Source organism: Mirounga leonina, unplaced genomic scaffold (genome assembly GCF_011800145.1).
Source record: "Mirounga leonina isolate KUSES-001 unplaced genomic scaffold, KU_Mleo_1.0 Mir_151, whole genome shotgun sequence".
Lineage (NCBI taxonomy): Eukaryota > Metazoa > Chordata > Mammalia > Carnivora > Phocidae > Mirounga > Mirounga leonina.
The window spans coordinates 94,776,599-94,799,211 of NW_023270377.1; the positions used below are offsets into that span (position 1 = coordinate 94,776,599).

General features: G+C 45.3%; 2 protein-coding genes across 5 annotated transcripts in view; both read left to right on the top strand.

Moving 5' to 3' along the window:
• NCKAP5 (NCK associated protein 5) overlaps positions 1-14,653 on the top strand; it is an 824,104-nt gene extending 809,451 nt beyond the window's left edge. Inside the window, exon 19 of the mRNA XM_035008156.1 lies at positions 14,536-14,653. Coding sequence (XP_034864047.1) covers positions 14,536-14,552 — 17 coding nt within the window. The 3' untranslated portion in view covers positions 14,553-14,653. The remainder of the gene's footprint in view (positions 1-14,535) is intronic.
• A 1,535-nt stretch (positions 14,654-16,188) lies between these two features.
• The window catches only part of LYPD1 (LY6/PLAUR domain containing 1), an 83,572-nt gene continuing 77,147 nt past the window's right edge, over positions 16,189-22,613 (top strand). Inside the window, exons 1-2 of one of the 4 annotated variants that reach the window (XM_035008160.1) lie at positions 16,189-16,642; positions 19,255-19,392. In XM_035008160.1, coding sequence (XP_034864051.1) covers positions 16,483-16,642; positions 19,255-19,392 — 298 coding nt within the window. In that variant the 5' untranslated portion in view covers positions 16,189-16,482. Of the gene's footprint in view, positions 16,643-17,278; positions 17,886-19,254; positions 19,393-22,613 lie in introns of those variants that run through there. The other 3 variants (XM_035008161.1, XM_035008158.1, XM_035008159.1) reach the window with 3 other exon arrangements.

Consider the following 22,613-nt stretch of genomic DNA (forward strand, 5'->3'; position numbering starts at 1 on the left):
GCACAGGGAATGAAGGGACAGTGGTCAAGGCTCTGGCCAGAAAAGAATTCATAGGATATTTTCCTCTGTCCAAGTCTCCAGAGATGAGTGGGTATTGGCAGGCATGGAAAGGTGGGGAGGACATTCTGGAGAGAGGAAGATATGTGAGCCAGAACACAGAGATACTAACTGCCTGGGCTCAGAATTCAGCCGGTTGCCATCCTCAGCTGGCTAGCTAAATAATGTGCTTGATACTTATCTGCATGCTTACTGGCTTGTTTTCAAGGTGTTGCTGAGCGGTTTCGATTTTATCTTTAAAGCCCTGGATCATTTGTGTCCTGATTACTTTTGAGATTGCTTTTTTACCCTTGCCCCTACGTTGCCACTGGATACTGCCTGGTTGAACACATTGATTCCTGAGCTTGCCTGGGAATAGAGAACTTTCTTTCTCTCCTCCCTGTTCTTCTTCCCCTTTCCATAGGGAACCCTGTATCTTTGAAATGTCTTTCTAGTTCATCACTGGCTTTTCGTTTTGACATGGAAAAAACACAGACTACTGGACCTGCCATATTCCTAGATATTGACCTAAATCCTGTACATTAAAAAAAAAAAAATGATAGAAGGAAGTGGTATGCCAGGCAGTGACAGGTGCAATGCAAGTCTATGGAAATTCACAGGATCTTCATTGTGAAAACTTTTTTTTTAAAGATTTATTTATTTATCTGAGGTGAGGGGGTGCTCTGCCGTTCACCACAGTCCCCACTACCCACTCACACCACCCATGCATTTGTCGTTATATCAGTTCCTGTCCTTCGACAATGAATTTTCTTCCCCTGGTCTAGAACCAGGCCATCCCTCAGCCATCTATGGAGAAAGGGAGGAATTTCGACAAAAGATATGAAGGAGACTGAGAGGCATATAGGGGAAGGTCTTCTACCTACTCCTGAAGTTAAGGTCTGGGTCTTCAGCTGTCCACAGAGACTTAACTACAGGAGCCACAGAAGGGTAGACAGATGACCCTTGCCCCCGAGAAGCTGGCCTATATTCCCATTCATCCCCAAAGTGCTCGAATCATAGGAAAGTTGCTATTTCAACTGCAGCTCTCTACCTAGTTTGTAAGGCCTTGCTTCCATGGGGAGAGAAAACAAAGGCTCCTTTCACCCTTTGAGTACCTGCTGCTTGGTGGGAAGATGGGGATGTGGGAGGAAGGGGGGAGTTCTTTATGATGAATCTTAGCTCCTGGACCTACTAAATCTGAATGATGTTTTTCTATATCATTGGAAGAAGGCATTAACCAGAGCTTCCTTTCCTTTAGTTAACTTGCTCTCAAGTCAAGAGGCTTAAAATACGCTCTGCCTGTCACCAGGGAATCACTTGATTCCCGCGTTACCGGGGGAAGAGCTGAGGTGGCTGCCCCAAGGTCCCTCCAAGGACGCTGCTGGGAGGCCTGCTGAATGGGGGTGCTGGTGGCACAGAAATACGTGCACTTCTCCGTTTCACTTGGAGCATGCTGCTGCCCTTCCTGGAATGAACATATTGAGGCTTTCACAAACATCTTCCCTCCGTGCAATTTTTTCCTTGAGGCAGGAAAAAGAGACCCTCTCATTATTTATCTTGAACGTTTGATAGGCCTCCTTTGAGAAGGTCATTGTCTGCAACAGCAAAATAATCATGGGATTTCTGGACAAGCTGGAAAAAGAAAAATGATTCATTATATCAAGAATTATTTTGCCTTCAGTCCCCAAAATGGATGAAGGCTTCTAACAATATGTAAGAGCGAGCAAGGCTTAACGTATTATATGAAAGGTTACACTTTAAAGGGAAAAGAAGTTCAAACATTACATTTTTAGCTCTGCCGTAATATAACAAGGGTCAAGGCGGTCCATCTGTTACCCCTGTGGTCTTCTGGATGTTATTGTGCTATTCCCTTTGCAAAGGAGGCCTGCCCGCCCCCCTTCCCTTCTCATCCATTTGGGCTAATGAGATTGGATGACTTTTTGTAGGTTCTATTCAAGCCGCACCCCTTCCCACTGGTCCCTGTTAGATTGTTGGAACAGATAGCATATCTGTCCATACAGGCTCAACTCACATGTTCTTGCCATGTCACAAAATCGTGCATCTTCACAGCACAAAATATTGTACCGATGCGGGCGGGGGCAAAGGTGGCCATCTAACTGCTATACGCTGTGGGTAGTGGTGAAATAGACCAAAAGGTAGTTCACAGTACAACTAATGCAGCCACATCTGGTACTGAGACACCTACTATGGTGGGCTGTTTTCTGCAATGAAGTTCGTCTGGCATTAGTGCCAGCCAGATACCCCGAATGGGGCAGCTTGGCTGATAAAGACACTGAACTTGAAGGTGGAGACTGGAGAGGCCCAACGGTCAGTACAACCTTGACTGCTCACAAGCCAGATAAGTTAGGGAAATGATGTGAAGACCTGGTAAACTCTTCTGCCTGACAGAAAGGTTTTAAATAATGTCTTAAGAAAATCAAAACAAACATCCCCTGGACCTTCTTTACAGATTGGATCTGAAATGAAAGACCCTGAGTCACACAATTAACTATTGATTTTGTTGATCCACATTTAATTCTCACCGTGATCGCGTTGTGTTTATGCAGCTGTGTGGGGCAAACATGCTTCGTTTGGAGCAAGGCGCCTTTGGCTTTTACATCACTTTAAAAATTAAATTGTTCTGTGCATGTGAGACAAAAATAAAGTTTATTTTTTATTGTAGTGGATAGCTGAATTAAACCTCATAAAGTAGCATTGAGCCAGCCTAGGTGGCTTATGAAGAGAATACCTTTTATAATGCAGTAGTCAGTTTGCCAACTGAATATATTACAGGTGGCAGAGAGAGAACAAAAAGCATTGCGTGCTGCCCAGTACTAGAATTTTGTACTAAGTCACCTCTAATTTAATCTCCCTATGGTTTAATTTCATGATTTGATATACCCAGTAATATTGGTGAGTTTATCGCCTGCACAGTCAGCCTTGTTGCCGCCCCTAAGAATGTCATCACTGTCATGTCATCACCTCACCAACCTCCCCCCCACCCCTGTCTTAAGGAGATAAGAAACTAAATTTGAGCACACTGCTCGCCACTTGGCTCAGATGAGGTGAGGCCGGCTGAAGGAAGCACTTAAGAAAAGGACAGAGCCAGTGTCTGTGCCATCTATCATGGGCTTGCTCTTTTTAATAACGTTTCACCCCCTGAGAAGGTTCATTGTCTTGGCTATTGTTCCTGGACTTCCAGGCAGCTGACGCCTCACTCAACTGCTGGCCACGCCCACTGGGGGGTGCCGAAGAAAGGGGATGACTCAGCGCAGAGCTGCCCGACCAGGATGGCCATAGTGTGTGAGTGCACGCTGTCTCTGCTCTTGACAAAGATAGGAAATTGCTTTTGCCAAAGTAGACCATAGTCAGACGTCCATTAATGCCAAGGTCGCCCTGGTTCTGGATGCTAACCTGGGATCCGAGAGGACGTACCACTGCTGGTATGTCGGGGCTGTGCTATCACACGTCGGGTGATACCTTATTTTAAATGTCTCTTCGTCATGGAAAAGCAGACATGACAGAAAACTCGGTCAAGTCTCTGAGCTCCAGAGGAAATGATGTAGTGAAAGCAGATCTAATAGGGACTGCTTTTATTGATATGCAGTGAATATCATCTCCAAGAGATACAAGATATAGTGTCAAGAATCTGAGAAAGGAAGCAGGATAAAATTCGTCCACGGCTTCAAGAAGTGTGTGATCTAATTGAGAAGTGGGACATTGATATGAAAATAGCCTATATCTGAGTCAAATGGACAGACTGGCTGTTTAGGCCAGGAATTCAGAGAAAAAAAAGATCCTGTGGGTGAGTTATTATAGAAACAGAATGAGCAGCTCTGAATAACTAAAAAAAAAAAAAGGATCAAATTCTAAAACTTGGTTATTATTGGCAGCAACATGGAATTAGAGGAAAGAGAAAAAATTCTCATTTAAGCATGTTGAATTTAAGAGATAACTAGGGCCAGAGAGGTTAAGAAAGGTGAATGGAAATAGTAATTAGTTAACCTACGAGAAACATTTGCCCAAATGCTGTTACAGATGAAGAATGGAAGACCAAAAGAAGCTAAGCAAGTCGAGGGCATTAATTCAAAAACAGAATTGGGGCAAAAGGGGCATATCCACAACTTTGAGATTGACAAGATGTGTGTGTTCTAAGTGCCATTATTAGAACCAAAGAGCAGGCTGGATAGATTATTCCAACTCATTTCTCAAGGATTCATCTCCTAAAATATCTGAAGCTTTGTTCTATATTGATATCATATTAAAGAATTTTTTTTAATTTTTTTTTAAGATTTTATTATTTATTTGAGAGAGAGAGAGGGATAGAGCACAAGCAGGGGGAGCAGCAGAGAGGGAGAAGCTGGCTCCCCGCCGAGCAGGGAGCCCGATGCGGGGCTCGATCCCAGGACCCTGGGATCATGACCTGAGCCGAAGGCAGATGCTTAACCGACTGAGCCACCCAGGCGCCCCTAAAGAATTTTTTAAATGTATATTCCATGTGAGCAGTAGCTTTTGTCTCATATACCACTCTAACCCCCCGTGTCTAGAATACTATCTAGAACATAGTAGATGCTGAATAAATATCTGTTGAGTAAATAGGTAAATAAATAAATGACATGGCAAGAGCAGCATAATCTCTATATAAATATTCATTAAGATCTGGGTACAGAGTTGAAGTAATGAGTGTCATAGTCATACTGTGGCAGAGCAAGGGATAGAATCCAGAATGAAAGCAGATTTCCACTGGCATTCTCCCAACTAGCACATCCTTCCGTCCTAGAACCCCCCCGTGCTTACTAGGTAATGAGGAATAAGGGTATCTTTACAATTGTCACAATAAACTAGAATATGACACAGAATGGAAAGCTCAATGTGCCTAAATCTTCAGAAAAATTCTCACCAAGGAATCTTCTCTCTAGAACAAGGATCAATAAATCGGTGCTGATTCTGAGTTGCCCTGGCTCCAGGACTCACTATGTCACATATCCTTGGGGAATAACTACATCCGAAGTAAAGGCTGATCAGCCCTAAAACTGTAACATGGATTGCATTCGGAGATGAATAGTTTAAACACAAAGAGAGTGAACATTCTAATATCTGCAAATATCTGTGTTTCTGGATGAACCTTACCTTGCAGTCCCATTGGACTCTATTGGCTGTTGTAAAGTGCCTAATAGGTTGGGTGCCATAGTGTACTGTGACCCTTAAATGGTCTACCAAACTCCATTAGAAGTAATTTCAGGTTGCCTCTTTATAGGTTAATGAATAACATGAAATGTTTCTCCCTGGCTTTGGCGCTCACAGCATGCATCATAATAAAAACTTAGCGCTTCCAGACACACTTTGATGATGACCAGCATTATGATGGTATTGGAGATCTTTCTTTGGAAGGAGAACTTCCATGGGGGGAAAAAATAGTATAACCTTTTTACAGTCATCTGATCCTCCAAATAAGTGTACTTTTGTTCTTGTAAGAGGAACCCCAAATCTATCACTCCAAAGTGAAACAAACCCAGCTGTATGGCACTGGAATACACAGATGGTCCCTTCATGCTGTATTTTCCTCTGACAAAGTTCATGGGCTCTTTATGCTGGACACACACTGACATCTAAGCCAGACATGGCCCAGTTGCTGGACAGATAGGTATCAAATTTAAGACATGAAGTGATGGAAGGGTTAGTCAAAGAAAAAAGTCTGATCAATCTTTTAAGTCAAGTGAGTAGCATATGTATTTATTTTTATTCATAACAGTGCCTACAAATTAAAGACAGAAAGGCTTGATGCCTCCATTCTCATCAGCTGGAACCATTAACCCTGACACTAAAATGAGCAGATTTAGAAGTTCCCAGCCCAGCACTTGCTCAATTCTCATTCTTGAATAAAATTTTAGTTAATATTGTGCTGGAAGAAGAAAAGGGAATCTAAGAACACAGATAAGCATGTTCCATTTAGTTAGGCTAATTACACAAGCTGGTATCAATGAGCTGCCTTGTTTTCCCGATGCTAGGTGGCTTTAAAACAGTGCAGATTCTACTTTTGGAGAAATTGAACAATATTGATTGCATCTGACGCATTACTTAAGGTGACCAGCCTACATTTTAAATTAGAATTGTAGATTCATCCACAACCTGGAAAACAAAAATGAAAAAACATGTTTTCAAATGGGCATTTCAAGTGACAGCACTAATGTTAGAGTTTGCAGAACTCACAGATGTGTCCTTTGCATGTTCCTGCAACAGTTTTACCCAGACTTATCATTACATGCCTTTCGTCTTCCCAAATGCCTTCACCTGCCATGAGCTACATTTGTGATTTTCTTTGTGCTCCTATTTTCTCTTCCCAGTGACATGCCTGGTCCCACATCTTCCCTCATTTTTCATATATGGGAGCATTTCCAATCTCTGTGATAAAATGACTTCTCTTTCCTACTGCCCTTTGGATCTAGTTTTTAAATGTCCTTGGGGCCATTGTTTATCTCTGAGCTGAGTTCTTTTCCTTTCTACAAGGTATATTATTTTTTACCCACCCTGTTTCCTTCCTTTACTGACCTTGCTGCTTGCTTTTTTTTTTTTTTTCCTCCAAAAAGTAAGCTCACTTTTTTCCCTCTGGGTTCAGGGGTTCCAGCAGAGGTCACTAAAAGTCATTGATCCTGGTAAAAGACAGCAATATAGTTAGTAATATAGTCATAAAAACACATCTCAGCTGAAAATTACTCTTTCACCTAATAAAACCAGTTTGCCCTGGAGATACTGAAGAATCTTCAGGACCCAGTAAGGAAACAGAGTGCCCTCAAGTGCTGAATCGCATCTCCCGACCAGTGGTTGGATGGAGAGAGTGGTTCTCTATTACCGATCCGTCACATTAATTTTTCAGAAGGGCAACTGAAGAGTAATGTGTCCAGTTGAGGTAATAAAAGGAACTGAGCACCAGAAGAAAGTAATTATCCGGGTTGGAATTTGACCCAGTTAACAGGGTTAACACCACAACTCTTGAGAAAAGTCTGGAGGGTCTCTAGTGTTCAGCAAAGGTCATTCTATCTATTTTTATGTCTCACTCAGAAACTAGCTCTGCCAGGAATACAGTAAGAGGTGGCATTAGCGGAGAGATTAGTGCCTCTGAGGAAAGAGAAATGACTTCAGCTGCATCTTTTCCCTTGAGATTGTCCTTCCCCCAGCAAATATCACTTAACGTAGACTTTGCAAAGTGCACAGAACTTCAACTAAGAAACCCAGGATTAAAATACCTCTTCCCCATCCCCACAAGAAGAGCATAACACAAAACTCTGCCCTGAATCCATCCTTCCAGTGCCCAAGATTGGCTCATCAGGAAAGGAAATCACACTTTCAACTTGAACCCAACATCCAGGACTAGCCAGACTGTCTCCTCTTTTAGATTTATCTGCATCCACCTGGCAGCTCCTCTGTCTTTCACATCCACTAAATCACCTCACTCCTATTTCCTTGCCCACGAAGAGGTTTCTCTGCCCAACCCACTCACTGCCGTCTATGAGGTTTTTTGCACCTTTTAAAAATTATTTTTCATGACAACTAAGTGGCAGAACATTCATAAACTTGATTTCCCCCCAAGGGTTAATTTCTGCATCTTCTTGGCCTTAGTGCATTTATGACTATTTAGTTAAAATCTGCATCATCATACATAATGAAAAAGGTTGGGTGGGGGTAGGGGGCATGGTGGGGACACTTCTTCCCAATTTCATGTGCTTATTTTCAGATGTGTGTGTGTGGGGGGGGAACTCCCTAGGGAACACTCCTAGCATCTCTGTAACCACCCCCCATTCACTTCTCCTGTGAAGGAGGAGAGATGGCTTATGTAATTGGCAACTCTAGGAGGAGAACGGGGGATGTTAAACCCACCTTCTGCTCTTCGCACCCTTTCTCTGGAGTCAGGCTGGCTGTGAGAAGCATATATTCTGTCTTGTTCCATTACGCTAGAGGCTTTATGGGAAGACACTTGCCCCCAGCCCAGGGCTGCCAGTTACCAGGCCTATTTCTAGGATGAGTACTAGGAAACTCACTTCTTCGCAGTTAGAAACCTCATCTCCCAATGTAAGCTTTCTCATTAATAAAGCCAATATTTTATTCTCCCACCAGCCTTTTTCTTTTATCTTATTCTTCAGTTTGGTCAGAACTAAGGTGGGGAAGAGAGCTATTTATTGTGCCAATAATAGATGCACAGAAGACACCCAACTAAGAATATTTTAGAGTCACAGAGCTTTATAGAGCAGGAAAATACTAAAAACTTTAATGTAAAGAAACTAAGGTATAGAGGGGTCACACAGCTAATTAACACAATTCCAGGGAACTAAACACTGGTTTCCAAATACCTTGGTCTAGTGCAAAGTGATTAAGATCCCAAATTCTGTAGTCAGACTACTTCTGCTTAAATCCTGACTCCCTAACTTACTAACCAGGTGTGTGTGCATAGTATGTACACCTCTCCACTCTGTATTTTCCCATTTATACACATAATGGGGAATGATAAGCATTAAATGAGATAATTACTTCAATGCATTCAACCCAGTACCTGACACATAGTACGAGCACTTTGTAAATGTAGCTATTTTCCTACCACGTGTCTTCTTGAACTGATTGGCAGTGAATATAGCAATAGGGAAACAAGACTATGTTGATGAAGATACTGTTTACATTAATTTGTGCTCAAAATGCCATCCTCTTTGTAAGTATTAATGCCCAGCGGAGGAACGATGCTGCACTTGAATTTCACAAGAAGATTTGAATCTCTTTCTGACATCTTACAGTAGACATATTCACCGATATTTTCAAGATATAATCAACAGATGGAAACTTGTTTGAAAGAATTAAAGAGTAGCCTTCATCACAAAACACTGATTCATTACACAATTTCATGAATTTCCTATTGGTTTCTCCCCTATGGGCAAGAGTGTCTGGCTATCCACGTATAACATGTATCTCTTTGAAGTTGATACCATCAACCATATATTTTTTTTTCTGGTTTATCACTTGAGTTTTTCTCTATCACCTTATATCATTCTCCCTGCCTTTTCCTTATGGCAAGGGCCCATATCACCTTCAATTTCATCCTTCCTAGTGTTCAGGATATTGGTCTAGGCAGAATCTCTACTCCATGATCATTGTTGACTGTGGAAAAAAAATGGTATGCATTTTTGTGTTGAAAATCAGGAAACTGAGCTTCCAGGTCTAATTTCCCCTGAATTTGAATTTGTATGAATGACAGATTCTGTAAATACCCCATGGAGAGGACAGCCCACACCAGCCTCCCTTACCTTCCAGACTGATATAAGACTGGAAGTGAAATCTTGGATGGCAAAGCTCTCTGGAAATAAAAGCTATGTATGATTGATAACCCACGTACTGAGTCTGAACGAGTCTGGTTGGGTTCTTAGAACCCCTTATGATGGGTACCTCTTGATGTGTGTTTCTGTCTTTACGTGATTCTGTCCATTATAGAATCCAAAAGGGCAATAGCACCTTCACATAGACTATTTGAGCAGCTCCTGGACCTAAAGTGGACACAGAACGGTATACAAATGCAGCAGGAACTCCATGGAATGCCCTCCCCTCACTTACTATATATCTCCATCCTCTTCCCTTGTCAGAATCATTCCAGGAGCCCCCTCCTCTGTGGAACCCCCTCTGAGAATCAAGATCACCCGGTTATTCACACAAAGCCAGTCACATAGTGGATTGGTTTGATTGATTGATTGATTAAAGTTTGACTACAAGGAATTAAATTAATTGAGGTATAATTCATTCCAGGGGATTTCTGCAAACTATGTCACTATCTACTTGCTTGAGATATCACTCAGAACACTGTGGTGACACTAAAGGCAGGAAAATATTTTAAGAATATGGCAACGTTATGTATTTGAAACAGGAAAATATATTTTCGCCTGCGCTGTTCAGCCCTCCCTTGTTCCCAAGTGCATTCGAAAGCCCCACTAAAAAGTGAACTGTACAACCATTGCCACCTATAGGTGACAAATGTAGTCTATGAATTTTATCGTAATTCCGAGGAGGCATAATATATGAAGGAAATGAGGGCGTCCTAGGGAACCTCCACATCCTTGTCGAACACTGATCTTTCCTGGGCTTTTTCTCATGAACATTGGTGGTAGTCTGTGATCCTTCCTTCAGATGCTCCTCTGAGAGATTTAACAGTGGCTGGTATTCGTAAAGCTCTTTTCAGGGGTTGAGGGGAAGAGCGTGGCCTCTGCAGGCAGACTTCCCCAGGGCCAACCCCAGACGCCACCACATACTGCCTCGTGCCCTTAAACAAGTGACTTCACCTCCCCAAGCCTCGATTGGCTCCAAATGGAGATACTAATGACACCCAGCCCCACAGAACTGATGTGAGGCTGAAAACATAATCCGTGCATCGTGCTTAGCAGAGTGTCTGCGTGGAACAGGCTCTCAATTAAATGCTGACTGTTATTACCATGATGAGTTTGCAGAGCACATTCACGTACAGTGGCTGCAAACTAACGTGCCCTGTTTTGTTACCACTCGACAGATACATCGCTAGCTCACTACTCTGTGACCTGGAGCCCTCCTTGTATCTTACATGTAAATGTTACAGGACTTCAAAATTTTTAGAACACCCAAGATCTGACAATGTTGAGGCCAGCTTGCTATGCTTCTAATTGGAGGCAGGGAAGTAAGCTGCTTTAGTGCTTTTATTCTTAGCTGTCAGGACCCCTGGCAAAGCCAACAGTTGGGACCCTGCTGATGCTAGACAGGGTTGAACCTATCAAGTCTCCGCTGAGAATTTACTGATGACTGAGCAAGGGGCAAAGCCTTTAGGGAGAAAGCTGGTCGGGGAAGGAGGATGAGGAGGTCAGGCAGGACATAAATGGATAAAACATGATCTCTACCTCAGAAGTTCAAGCATAATCTCTACCTCAGAAGTTCAAAAAACGTAAAGACTGCAATTTGACAGATACAGGGGGGTTTGGGGCTGTTGTTTTTGTTTTTTTTTCTCTTAATATAAGCAAATTAATTAAACATCAGAGGATCTGAAACATAAGCAAACACTGTTCTAGGTTGATGGCCTCCTCTTTAAAATCAATAGCTCTGGACCCAAGTTAGTGCATGGCGGCAATAAGCTGCTCCTGTCTCTAGAACAGGCACTTGAGCTGACCCCCGTCCTCACCACTCCCTATTGTTCCCCAACACTGAGGCTAAATGCCAGGTGGTTGTATCGGTCCCTCTTGCACTGATGTTGTTCTTAGAGTCAAAAAATATCTCTGTGCCCACCTTTCACTAAATACTGTGAAAATAAAAGCAAGACTGAGAAGGCCATGTGATCTTTCTTATTGGGCCATTCCTTCCTTTTCATCACCTCCATAGGCCTTTGTTATAATCGACTGAAGAAACAAACCAACAAGCATGAAACATTTGGAAAACGTTGGCACACTATTTATGTCCAACACAGTGGGTGTTTTAAGATTTTATTTATTTATTTGAGAGAGACAGAGATAGTGACAGAGAGCATGAGCAGGGAGCAGAGTGAGAAGCAGGCTCCCCGCTGAGCAAGGAGCCTGACATGGGGCTCCATCCCAGGACCCCGGGATCATGAACTGAGCCAAAGGGAAACACTTAACCGACTGAGCCACCCAGGCACCCCCACAGTGGGTGTTTTAATGGTAAACAACTCCTTCCTCATCTGTACCTCAATACACTCAATTATAGTTATCATCTGTCTTCCTTCCCGGACTACCAGTTCTTCCCAACAAGGTGATTGTCAAATTTTCGAATGTATCAGAATCACCCGGGGAGCTTGTTAAAAACATTTGCTGGGCCTCACTCAGCATTTCTGATGTAGAAAAGTCTGGGTAGGGCTCAAGAATTTGCATTTCTGGGGCGCCTGGGTGGCTCAGTCGTTGGGCATCTGCCTTCGGCTCAGGTCATGATCCCGGGGTCCTGGGATCGAGCCCCACATCGGGCTCCCTGCTCAGCGGGGAGTCTACTTCTCCCTCTCCCACTCCCCCTGCTTGTGTTCCTTCTCTCGCTGTGTCTGTCAAATAAATAAATAAAATCTTTAAAAAAAAAAAAAAAGAATTTGCATTTCTAACAAGCTCCCCCATAATGCTGATGCTGCTAGCCTGGAGGGCAATTTCAAAAACACTGTCCAGAATAAGAATCCTGCCTGATTATTATTTATTGTACCATTTATTGAGCACCTACTACTTTGTGTTGGGTCCCAAGGTGTTTTATTTTGACTAATTCCAACAATCCTGAAATCAAGGTGTGTCTTATCACCATTTTACACCCGAGGAAGGGAACGCAAGGGTACTCATACAGCCAATAAAAGGGCAAAGCTCAGGTGTGTCTGCCTCCAGAGCCCCAACGTCTCGCCTGGCCACACCTGACCCGATTTTATTCTGCTCTCCTCAACACCAACACCTTCCATCTGCATCATGCTAGCTTCTCTAGTATTTATGGAATGAATGTGAGATCCATTTATGACCAGAAATAGGCAAGGAAAATGCTCATGGGTCTTGAATAAAGAAAAAGGGAGAAGATATTCAGGCAGGGAGAAAATTGCAATAAACATCTTTATTTACCGGCATTTGGTACATCAAAGCATTTCCTGCTCTCTGGGTATTTTTAGTATTGTACTATATATAACTCTTTATTAAAAATGCCTAGGAGCAGCGCCTGGGTGGCACAGTGGGTTAAGCCTCTGACTCTTGATTTCGGCTCAGGTTGTGATCTCAGGGTGTGAGATCGAGCCCCGAGTCGAGCTCCACACTCCCCGTGTCGGGCTCCACACTCTCCGTGGAGCCTGCTTGAGATACTCTTTCCCTCTCCCTGCCCCTGTGGCTTGTGCTCACTCTCTCAAATAAATAAGTCTTTTTTTTTTTAAGTCTAAAAATTGGCATGGTATGAAAAGGGGCTTTTGCATGGTGTTATACCTAATTATGGAGCCACTTTTCTGGAAGCACCTAGAAATCTGTTCCTTAGCTTGTTTCAAGCTTCTGGTTTCAAGGCAGCCATTTGAGTTTGAAAATGAACTCTGTGAGTAATGCTCCTGTATGTTAATTGTATAATGCAGTAAGCACCACTTCAAGGATGATTTTTAAATATTTCTACAGAATTGTGTCATTTCCATAATGGAAAGAGAAACTGTGTCTCAGTCTGCTCTTGGGACACCAGGGCCATCCACTGCCATATCTTTTTCTTTTCTCTTCCTATTAAATATTTAGCATATGAGAATCAGAGGCTTGATTCTGATGTTGTTCCCTGGATGTGTGTTGTTCCCTGGATCAAAACAGTTCCCTCATTGTACCTTTGTGCATCCAGCATAACAACGTGGGGGACGGGTTGGAGAACAGAATTGCTTTTGTCAGAGTCTGGGACGGTAGCAATAGAGATGGTTTGGCAAGTTATTTAAGTAGAATATTTGGGTGGGAAAAAAAAGACATCTTGTCTTTTATTACATAAAAGCACGGTTTAGTAGGAACAAAAGCATGAAAGGCAGCCAGCCTGGAATTCAAATCCTGTTCTCTGTCACTTGCTGTGTGACCTTGGGCAAATAACTCTGTCACTCTGAGCCTTGTTTTCGTCTTTAAAATGAGGATGTGTAACTTGCAAGTCCCCTGTGAAATGCTTCTAAAGAAAATATATTCAGTGAGTTTTATATGGTGGATGCTTAATAAATGGTAGCTATTATTACTTCTAAGCCCCTGTCCCTACTTCCTCCTGGTGTTTGGATAGAATTTTTGCCCAAAAGAGGAAAAGGAGCTAGGAAATGCATTGGTTTACAGAGTTTACCTACAATAATTGAATAATTGAATATGACTGCAGTGTTCTAGAAAGTCCTAGAGACATCCAGTAATTGGTCTTGCTGGAGCCTCCTGGAGGGGAGAGGTTACTAATGGGCAGAAGCAGTACTATGTTTTTTTTAAGCCCTTGGGCTTTCTGGAGTCTATACCCACAGACCTGGAGATCACTTGCAAATATCTTAAGACTTGTAAAGGGACAAAACAGAAAGATGACAATGCTTCTGACAAGTCTAACAGGTATTGAAATTTCAAGGCAATTTAAGGGATTGTATGCCTTTTTCCCCCTGTACAATCCCAATTTCTGGCTGAAATTCAATCCCTATCCATATCTAGAAACAAGACAACTAATAATACTTAGTAAGAAAAGAGAGGAGTTTGAAACTTTGGTGAAGACATATAAGGCACTTTACCTGAACAGATTTTGAGTAGATCCATTTAAAATGAAATTAAGTGGCACTTCACTGGTTTGCAAATCGGGACCTATTTATCTCAGTAAAATGATTAAAGTCTTGATTTATCCCTCAAATTGGCTTTATTATTACCTTTAATTATACTAGAAGGTTGTTAAAGACTTGTAGGTTCTCTCTATCCCTTTAAACTGCACGTTATGCAGACAATAATTGAATATTGGATAGAATAACTTGATTTTCCAAAGAAATATGTCTCTAATATTTTCGTCTTTTTATTACAGAAATTGAAACAAGTTGAAGAAACAAAAGAAGATACTGAGAATAGATTATCTAAAATTTCCCTGGAGTCATTCAATAAATATAACAGCAAAACTGTGATTTTGTTAGAAAGCGAGAAGAACTCTCTGAACAAGGTTGAAGGACAAAAGGAAGAAAAAGAAAAAAATGAAGAGGCATCTCTGAGTAGCTCAGAGAGGCCTGGGGTAGACAATTTGGAATCACTGAGTGATTCTTTATACGATAGCTTCTCTTCTTGTGCAAGTCAGGGTTCAAATGATGTATAAAGGACCTTTTTTTTCCTTAGTGAGCTGAAAAATGGAGCACTTAAGCAACAGGGGTGTGTGTGGAGGGGAATAGAGACAGCACCAGTAAACCCTGGCAACACCAGAGACTGCATTGTCAGATTCACAGCAAGCAACCCATGGGAGCTTCCTTCTCTGACAGGGCAATAAAGATAGGCTCCATTTGTTGTGTGTCACGAGGATGAAATGTAAACACACCCACAATACAGAAGTCTTAATTTTGCACTTTTTTTTTGAATACTTGTACAGAAGTTGTAAATTTTTGGAAAAGAAATTATATTTGTAGAAAAAAAAAAAGACAGCAATAAATTGAATCCGTGCCATGCTCTTGAAATGACGTACTAAGTGTTAGAAGTTGATAATATATTTTTTAAAAATTCCAGCGAAGGTGTTTGTAGACTTCACTGTCCTAGTACTCAAGTTGTTTGCGGGAACACTCCGTAACGCTAAAACCCAGCCCCGCCAAAAACCAGAGGGCTCGTGGTTATCTCCAACTCACAATCTCAACGTGATATGAACGTTAATTCCAGTGCTATTTCAAAATTGTTGCCAGAGAGATTCAGGTTCCAGTAGTAAGTGTTAATTCTGCTTCCACTGAAAAATGTAACAGGTACTCAAAGTGTGACACTGATGGGAAGGGAAGTGGATCAGAAGTGACCTAATTCTATTTTCAACTGCAGGTTTTCCCTCCAAACATTTCCTTACATCCTCTTCTACTTAGTGCTTCTCCATAATTCTCAACAGCATTTGTTGATTTTTTATCTTCCTGCTCTTTCGATTAAAATCTGGGCAATCTAGAAATGAAAGCAAATTCCTATCTATAACGTTCACTTTTTAAAAAATAAAATGAATGGTTGGTGCTACAAAAAAGAAATCTTACTTTTTAAGATCCTTTTTTTCCCCTACAAAGCCTGTTTATATGTGAGGATAAATTCTATTTTAAAGGTTATTTGTATTTTTTCTAGATGTGAACTATTTATAATTGCTTTTGTACAGGAGCTTGTAAACTAGGCCTAATAGAAAAATTTTTAGGATCTATCTGGTTACTTCAGTACACACTTGTTTGTTAAAAGAGCGTTGTATAACCAGTGTTATTTGGTTAATTTGTGCAATTTGTTATATTGAATTTTGTTATCTTAAATGAAAATTATGTAAAGTATCATTGTCTTTCAGACTTTTAAAAATTCTTGTTTCATTTCTGAATAAAAGTCGTATCACAGTTGCACCCTCTGAAATCTTAAAAGGACTTGTTCAAGAACCCTTTGGCCCAGTTATTTGAATCTCACACATGCTACAACAATCAATTCCCGGAAGGAATAAATAAACTGGCCCCTTTCCTCCAGAGATAGTAATTCAGCCAATTGTTAAGATCAGAGTCTGCAGACAAGCAGGTAATGGTCAAAGCATTCAGTCTCCCCAAGGGGTTAACCAACTAGAAATGAAAGGGGGGGGGGGGACAAAGGGAGAGAAGGAGCCTGAGGCAGATCTGGAACGATCTCTGCAAAGGAATTACAAGAAAGTCATTTAAGCCTATTTCCAGACCTACTGTGCTGGCAGGATGGGGAAATAAATAATCAGCGGCCTGGCCTGAGAGAGCTTCCTTCAGGGGGTGGCCCAAGCGCACGAGGGTGAAGAGAGGCAAAGCTTATGAAGCTCTTTCCACAGGATTCTCCCCAAGGACTGAGGGGACAGGGGTGGCAATGTGCGGGATTGAGAGTGGGGGCGCAGAGGCTCCCGCACCACCTGCTGCAAGGCTCAGCTCCAAGGAAGGCGAACTTAGCACCGTGGTGTCCCGGGAGCACTCAAGGTGGGTCGCTTGACTGAGACGGGGGAATGGGGCGGGGACTTAAAAGAGGGACCCCGGGCAGCCTGAGACTGAGAGAGGACACGGGAGTATGTACTAATAACCCGTGACTTTGAGGCGATGAAGATGCCCGGCCTTTTGAAGAAACGGGATAGAGGACAGCAATTCCCTTCTTCACCCCGATTTGCTTTCTGGTGGGAACTCGCGACAGTTGTCCCCGGGGACCGCCCGGTCCTAGGCTAGGCTACCGTCGCGGTGTCACTGCACCCTCCAGCTGTGCGCGCTGGCAGGGGAAGGAGGGCTGCCCGGGGCACACGCGCGCGTCAGAGCAGGGTCTTCACCACACCCCGCCCGCCCTGCCGCAGCTGAAGCCAAGCCTGGTCATGAACCAGGGGCTTCTCGGAGGAGAAAAACAAAAAGGCGCAGCTGCACCGACCCCCCCAGGGAGCCTGCAGGTGTGCAACTTCGCCAGGCGCACGCGAGCACGTCCCCTTCCAGCCAGCCGTCCCCGGCTCGGGGCTCCCGCTGCCAGCCTCGCAGCAACCTCAGCCGAACGGACAGCCCCGGGGAACGCAGGGCCCAGCTGAGCACGCAGTCTTTCGACCCCACTTCGCAGGTCCCGCAGTCAGCGCCCGGCCACTCCCCGCGGCACCTGCTGCGCCCTCCTCGCGCTTTCCCAATCCCCAGCCTCCCAACCTCGGGAAACTACACTCTCCCTCTCCCCCTGGCGTCCCTGTCCTGGGGACGTGCGGAGGCGGGAGACGAGGGCGATAGGAAGGGGGTGGGGACGTGGAAAGACAGTCCCAGCCTTCCTCGCCCGCCACCCCCACCCCAACTCGGCAGCCGTCACGTGGTGCCTGGAGTGGGAGGTGGGGAGAAGAGACGAGACTTTTTTTGGGTGCTCCGGCTCGCCAGTAGTTCCTCCAGTTCTCAGCCGCCAACTCCGGAGCCGCCGCGCTCTGCCCGGGAGCGCCAGCGGGAGGAGCGGCGACCCGCAGCCGGGAGCCCGGGCACGGGCGATGCTGGCGCCGCCGGCGGCACCTGCGGCTCCTCTTGGCGGCGGCGGTGGCCTCGGCGGCAGGAGCGCGGGCCCCAGCAGCCTCGGCAGCCACAGCCGCTGCGACCCGGGCAGCTTCCGCCGCGGTCGCCGCCTCTGATGCGCCTGCCCTCTCCCGGCTCCGCGGCTCCGGGAGGATGTGGGTCCTCGGCATCGCAGCAACTTTTTGCGGATTGTTCTTGCTTCAAGGTAAGAAAACGAAAAGGCCGGCAGCCCCGCCAGGCGCGCACACCCCACCTACCCGCCCGCCCCTTCGCCCCCCCCCCCCCCGGGCACCCACCTCCGGGCCCGCGCTGCGCAGGGGTTGCCCAGCGGGAGTTTGGCGGCGGCGACTGGTCTTGGTGCCCAGAGGCGCTGGATGGGAAAGTCTCCAAGTCCCGCGCTGCAGGAGGAGAGGCGGGAGCGGCGGATTTGCGGGACTCGAGCTGCAGATGCTCGGGCTAGCGCGGTTGGGAGAGCAAGCAGAGCTGGGGAGGAGGGAGGGTCTGAGCGGTGCTGGGGCCTCGCGGAGGGGGAGGGGGCGATGAAGCCCCTGACCCCGCCAAGTTACCCGGCGTTTCCAGGAACCCGTGGGAGTGGCGCCGCCGACAGGTGAGCGGCGCGCGGGGCAGCCTGTAGCCGGGGCGCTCCGGAGCTGAGTTGCCGCGCTCAGAGCGCAACCGTCGTGGAGATGGGAGAAAGCGCGGGGTCCGGGGCTTGTCTGTCCGGGAGCATGAGGAGTTAGGTCTAGACAGGAGCTCCTGGATCCGAGCAGAGCAGCCAGGCTCGGGCGATGAGAGGTGCGAAAATGTCTCGCTCCTCGCCGTTAAGCGAACGGCTCTCGAAGGAGCGCTGCAGAGCTGGGACTCCGACCGGAGACCCTAGCCAAACGGTTGCCCTGAAAGCCAGGAAGAAATGGTGGTTGTGTCGCGGCTCGGGGTGCGCGCGCGCACACAGACACACACACACACACGCCCCTTGTACACGCTGTGGTCCCCTCTGCTGCTGCGGGGACTGTCCCGAAGAAAGGCCGGGGACTCGCGGCGCTTCAGCACTTGGCGCCCGGCACTGCCTCCTGGGTTCCTGGGTGGTCGCGTGGGGAGCCTCGGAGCCACAGCACAGGAACGCTGACGACAAAAATTAAAACTAAAAAGGCGTCTGCGAATGCAATCGCGAATGGTGCCAAAATAGTAATTAAGCAATTTGTAACCAATTAACAATTAGGCAAATCCTGTGCTGTAGATTGGAGCTGAAGCTTGTCTCTGGAGCTACTTGTGTACCCGTCCTTTCAACTTCCGTGGGGGAAAGGCCAGGTGCGGTGTAGGACGGGCGCTTTATTTCTGGACATTTGGTCCAGGGGTCTCAGGCAGAACTGAACGGAATCCTGCGGGACCCTCGGTGTCCGCGCCGCCCCCTGCCGGCTTCAGCCACAGCCGCCTTACGTGGAGACCCCCGGGTCGCCGAGCCCAAGAACGCCAGGGGTCGGGATCCGTGGCTGGCTGGGGCCGAGGAGGGTCGCGGTTTCCGGTGTGGTCTCTGTGGGGGCTGGATCTGACCCCGACTGCGTCTGTCCCCACAGGCTTTGCGCTGCAAATCCAGTGTTATCAGTGTGAAGAATTCCAGCTGAACAACGACTGCTCCTCCCCCGAGTTCATCGTGAATTGCACGGTCAATGTTCAAGACATGTGTCAGAAAGAAGTGATGGAGCAAAGTGCGGGTAAGAACCCGGTAGCCCCCACCCCTCTCCAGCCTCGGCCAGGGGTAGGAGTTGGGGGATGGGGGGGGCATTACATTACAGGAAAAGGGACGGACTTTGATTTAATACACACACACTGGTTATCACAGATTTACAGTGCTGGCAAAATGAAGAGTTCCAAGTTACTTTAATCTCATTAGAGTTAATTACCAGGGCTTCTCCCCAAGGGACTCAGGAGGGGAAGTGCATTTAAAGTAGTGGCTCTCCTCTCTTTATTTACCCCCCTCACCTCCCTCTGCTAAAAGCTGATCAGGAGGCTGGAAAATATATGGATAACCAGCTCTGCTTGGGCAACTAGACAGTAGCCTGTGAGCAGTGTCAGCCTGAAATATGAAGCTAGTTGGAGTTCCCAGAGGTCAGAGCTTGAAAAATGTGTTTTGTCATAGAGCCACGCCATATTTCTTAGAAGAACACTACAGGATCTTTATTTAATTTCAGAGCTACTGCATCAAATTCCTGGCACAAATTGCCAAGATTGTTCAAAGGAATGTAGTTCCCAGCCCCACAAGCTTAGCTGCTGGCTGGCTGATGAGAGGTGCAGGGCTCTATGCAGAGAAGGGGGTCTTGGGAGAGCAAACCTCACTTACTCCAGCTGACCAGAGTCTTCTCCCTGACCTGGACCTCCCCAGCCCCTCCCAGTAGTCTTACCAGAAGTCAGAGTCCCCTACAAGTGCACCTGAAACTTGGGGGGAATGGGTGGAACTCTAGCTTCAGTTCCAAGGTCAAACCCATCAAGGGAGACCTTGCCCTTTTCAGGATAATAAAAAAAGGGGCAATAGCATCATGTGGTGACTGATGTGGATTTAACCAAAGTGCTGCCCCCCCCCTTGAGTTTGCTGAACTGTGGGGCCCACAGAGCTTTTGGTTGAAGGGATTAAATCTGTGAAGTGATTCTCTTAATCCACTAGCAAATGAATGGCTCCAGTTTTCAAGGCAGCGTCTTGGAAAAGTAGTTTCTTGTCAGAGAGGGGCCTGGAAATGCCCTGTTGCCAAGCACAGGGATATTGGAGGAGCAGAGAGCCAGCTCATCACTGTGCCGTGACGCGGTGTGCTTGGGCAGTTTTAAAAGCTGTTCCTTATAGGTCATTAGGTGTGGTTTCTTTCCACCAAAATCGCTCTTTGGGGAAGTCTGAGACCTAATTGCTCTCAAGAATAACTTGTCCCAAGAAAAGCAGCATGCATTGTTTTGTCATTTGTCCTGGGATTCGGGCTATTACAAGAGCCAAACAAAATTTAGTGACGATACTGTAGCTAAGATTGATAGCTATGATTTTGATGAGTTGTTTCTTTTTTCCTTGTGTTTCATTCCTGAGCATTTTACCTGAGCAAAAATTTGCCTTCTTACCAGAGGAACTTATGTGATTTCAGTTGGAATCATTCTGAACTCTTCAGTGTTTTTTGTTTTTGTTTTCAAATATTTGCAGCTTTCTTCCAGGCGGTAGTTTAGAGCCAGAAAAAAAATAAGGATAAACTGTGGACACATTAGGAACTTCCTTGGGATCCTCTAGGCTACTGCTTATCTGGGTTTCATGTTTTATCAGCTGGGATATGGTTGAGACAAGGAGAGAAAAAGATATGAACCAAACTACAGCCAAATGAGGTGCCCTTTTTCAGAGAGATATTTCTTCCTCTCTGGAAGTATATGTAAGATAAAGACCACACACTCCATTTTCCAAGTGCTGTTTTTCCTCTTCCTTTATTCTCTCCTCCAAATAATGTTGTAAAAAAGGCAGAGCAGGCATTATAATGCCGATCCTATCTACGGGAACCTTTAGCACCCAGTCTCTAAGCGCCCGGCCTGAAGTTGCTCTTCATTGGATCAAGATGGGCACCTTCTCTCCAAACTAGGCTCCTCCAGCCATATGTCAGAGGCCAGAGGGTGGACAGTGGGTGAAATAATAAAGCAACCCCAATTGTGAAGTCTGAAAAACAGAAACAGTTGACGGACTCCAAGGAAAATTCTGTTAGAAGGGGAGGGACACACCTTCTAAGCCTGAATTCAGTAGAAGTCAGCCAAATGCACATTCCTGCGTCAAAAGAGCAATGTCTGGGGGGGTGCTACTCCCAAGGCACTTCCATTTTCATCCCCTTGCAGTGGTGAGACCAGTCAATGTAAGTGACTCTTAACCCCCTTCGTGCTGGCAGGGATGGGAGAGCCAAACTAAGATTTGACCTTGACATGACCACAGGTAGTGCAATCATCACAGTCCTAAGAGTGTGCATGCCCTGCGCAGCAGGTCCTTTCTTGGGTGCTCTCTGTGGAGCAGCTCATGAAATCTGGTAGTCTTCTTTTGCACCCCTTCTTCCCCCAGGCCTCAATCCCCCAGCATTTAATTCTGCAGGGTTAGTTTTTCCACTCTGGGGGGAAAAAAAAGTCACACCTGTTACATGCTACTATTAAGAACCAAAGTCAGAATTATTTTCATTGGATCAGTAACCGACTGTTCTGAGAAACTTAGTGCATTAGAGCTGAAAGGGCCCAGTGACTCAGAGTTAAGGTTGCAGATCAGAATCATCCTGGAAGTTTTGTTGAGATCCACATGCCTCCCCTCACCCTTGAAGAAGCAAGCCAGTTCACTAAGTCTGTGAAATACTCCGCATGGGTCCTTTTGAAGCTCCCCAAGTGACTCTGGGGCGCCCTGAGTCTGGACTGACTTGGGTTCTAGAGGAGGGAGACCAGGGCCAGAAAAGTTACACACCTGGTCCACATCCACCAGCTATTACCAAGAGGCACCCGCTTTCCTGAGCCAGCACCTTATATAGTAAAACCTGCCACCAGGTTTGCCTGAAAAGAGAATTCAGGCAGAGTGCTAAAGATTTAGATGGTCTTCATGTCCACCATATTCACCTTAAAGGCTTAGTGAACTGGGTGATTGGACAGGCCACAAAATGGATATTAAATGAATATGAGAACCAACCAGTAGGATTTTTGAAGCCTAGTGGTGTATGGACTGGCATTTTTCATAGGTCTAGGAAAAGCATGGTTTTAACAGACTAAGAGATTTTAATGAACCAAGCAAGTTTGACATTAAGCAGTGATGAAAGGCATTCTCTTTCCAAAAAAATACCAGCGATGCAATATGCTCAGGCCTTTAGTTAGTCCTTTTTGAATTAAGTCTGCAAACTCAGCTCTTATGAATTTTGAGGCAGGTACATTTAATTTTCAGTTGGGAAGTACATTT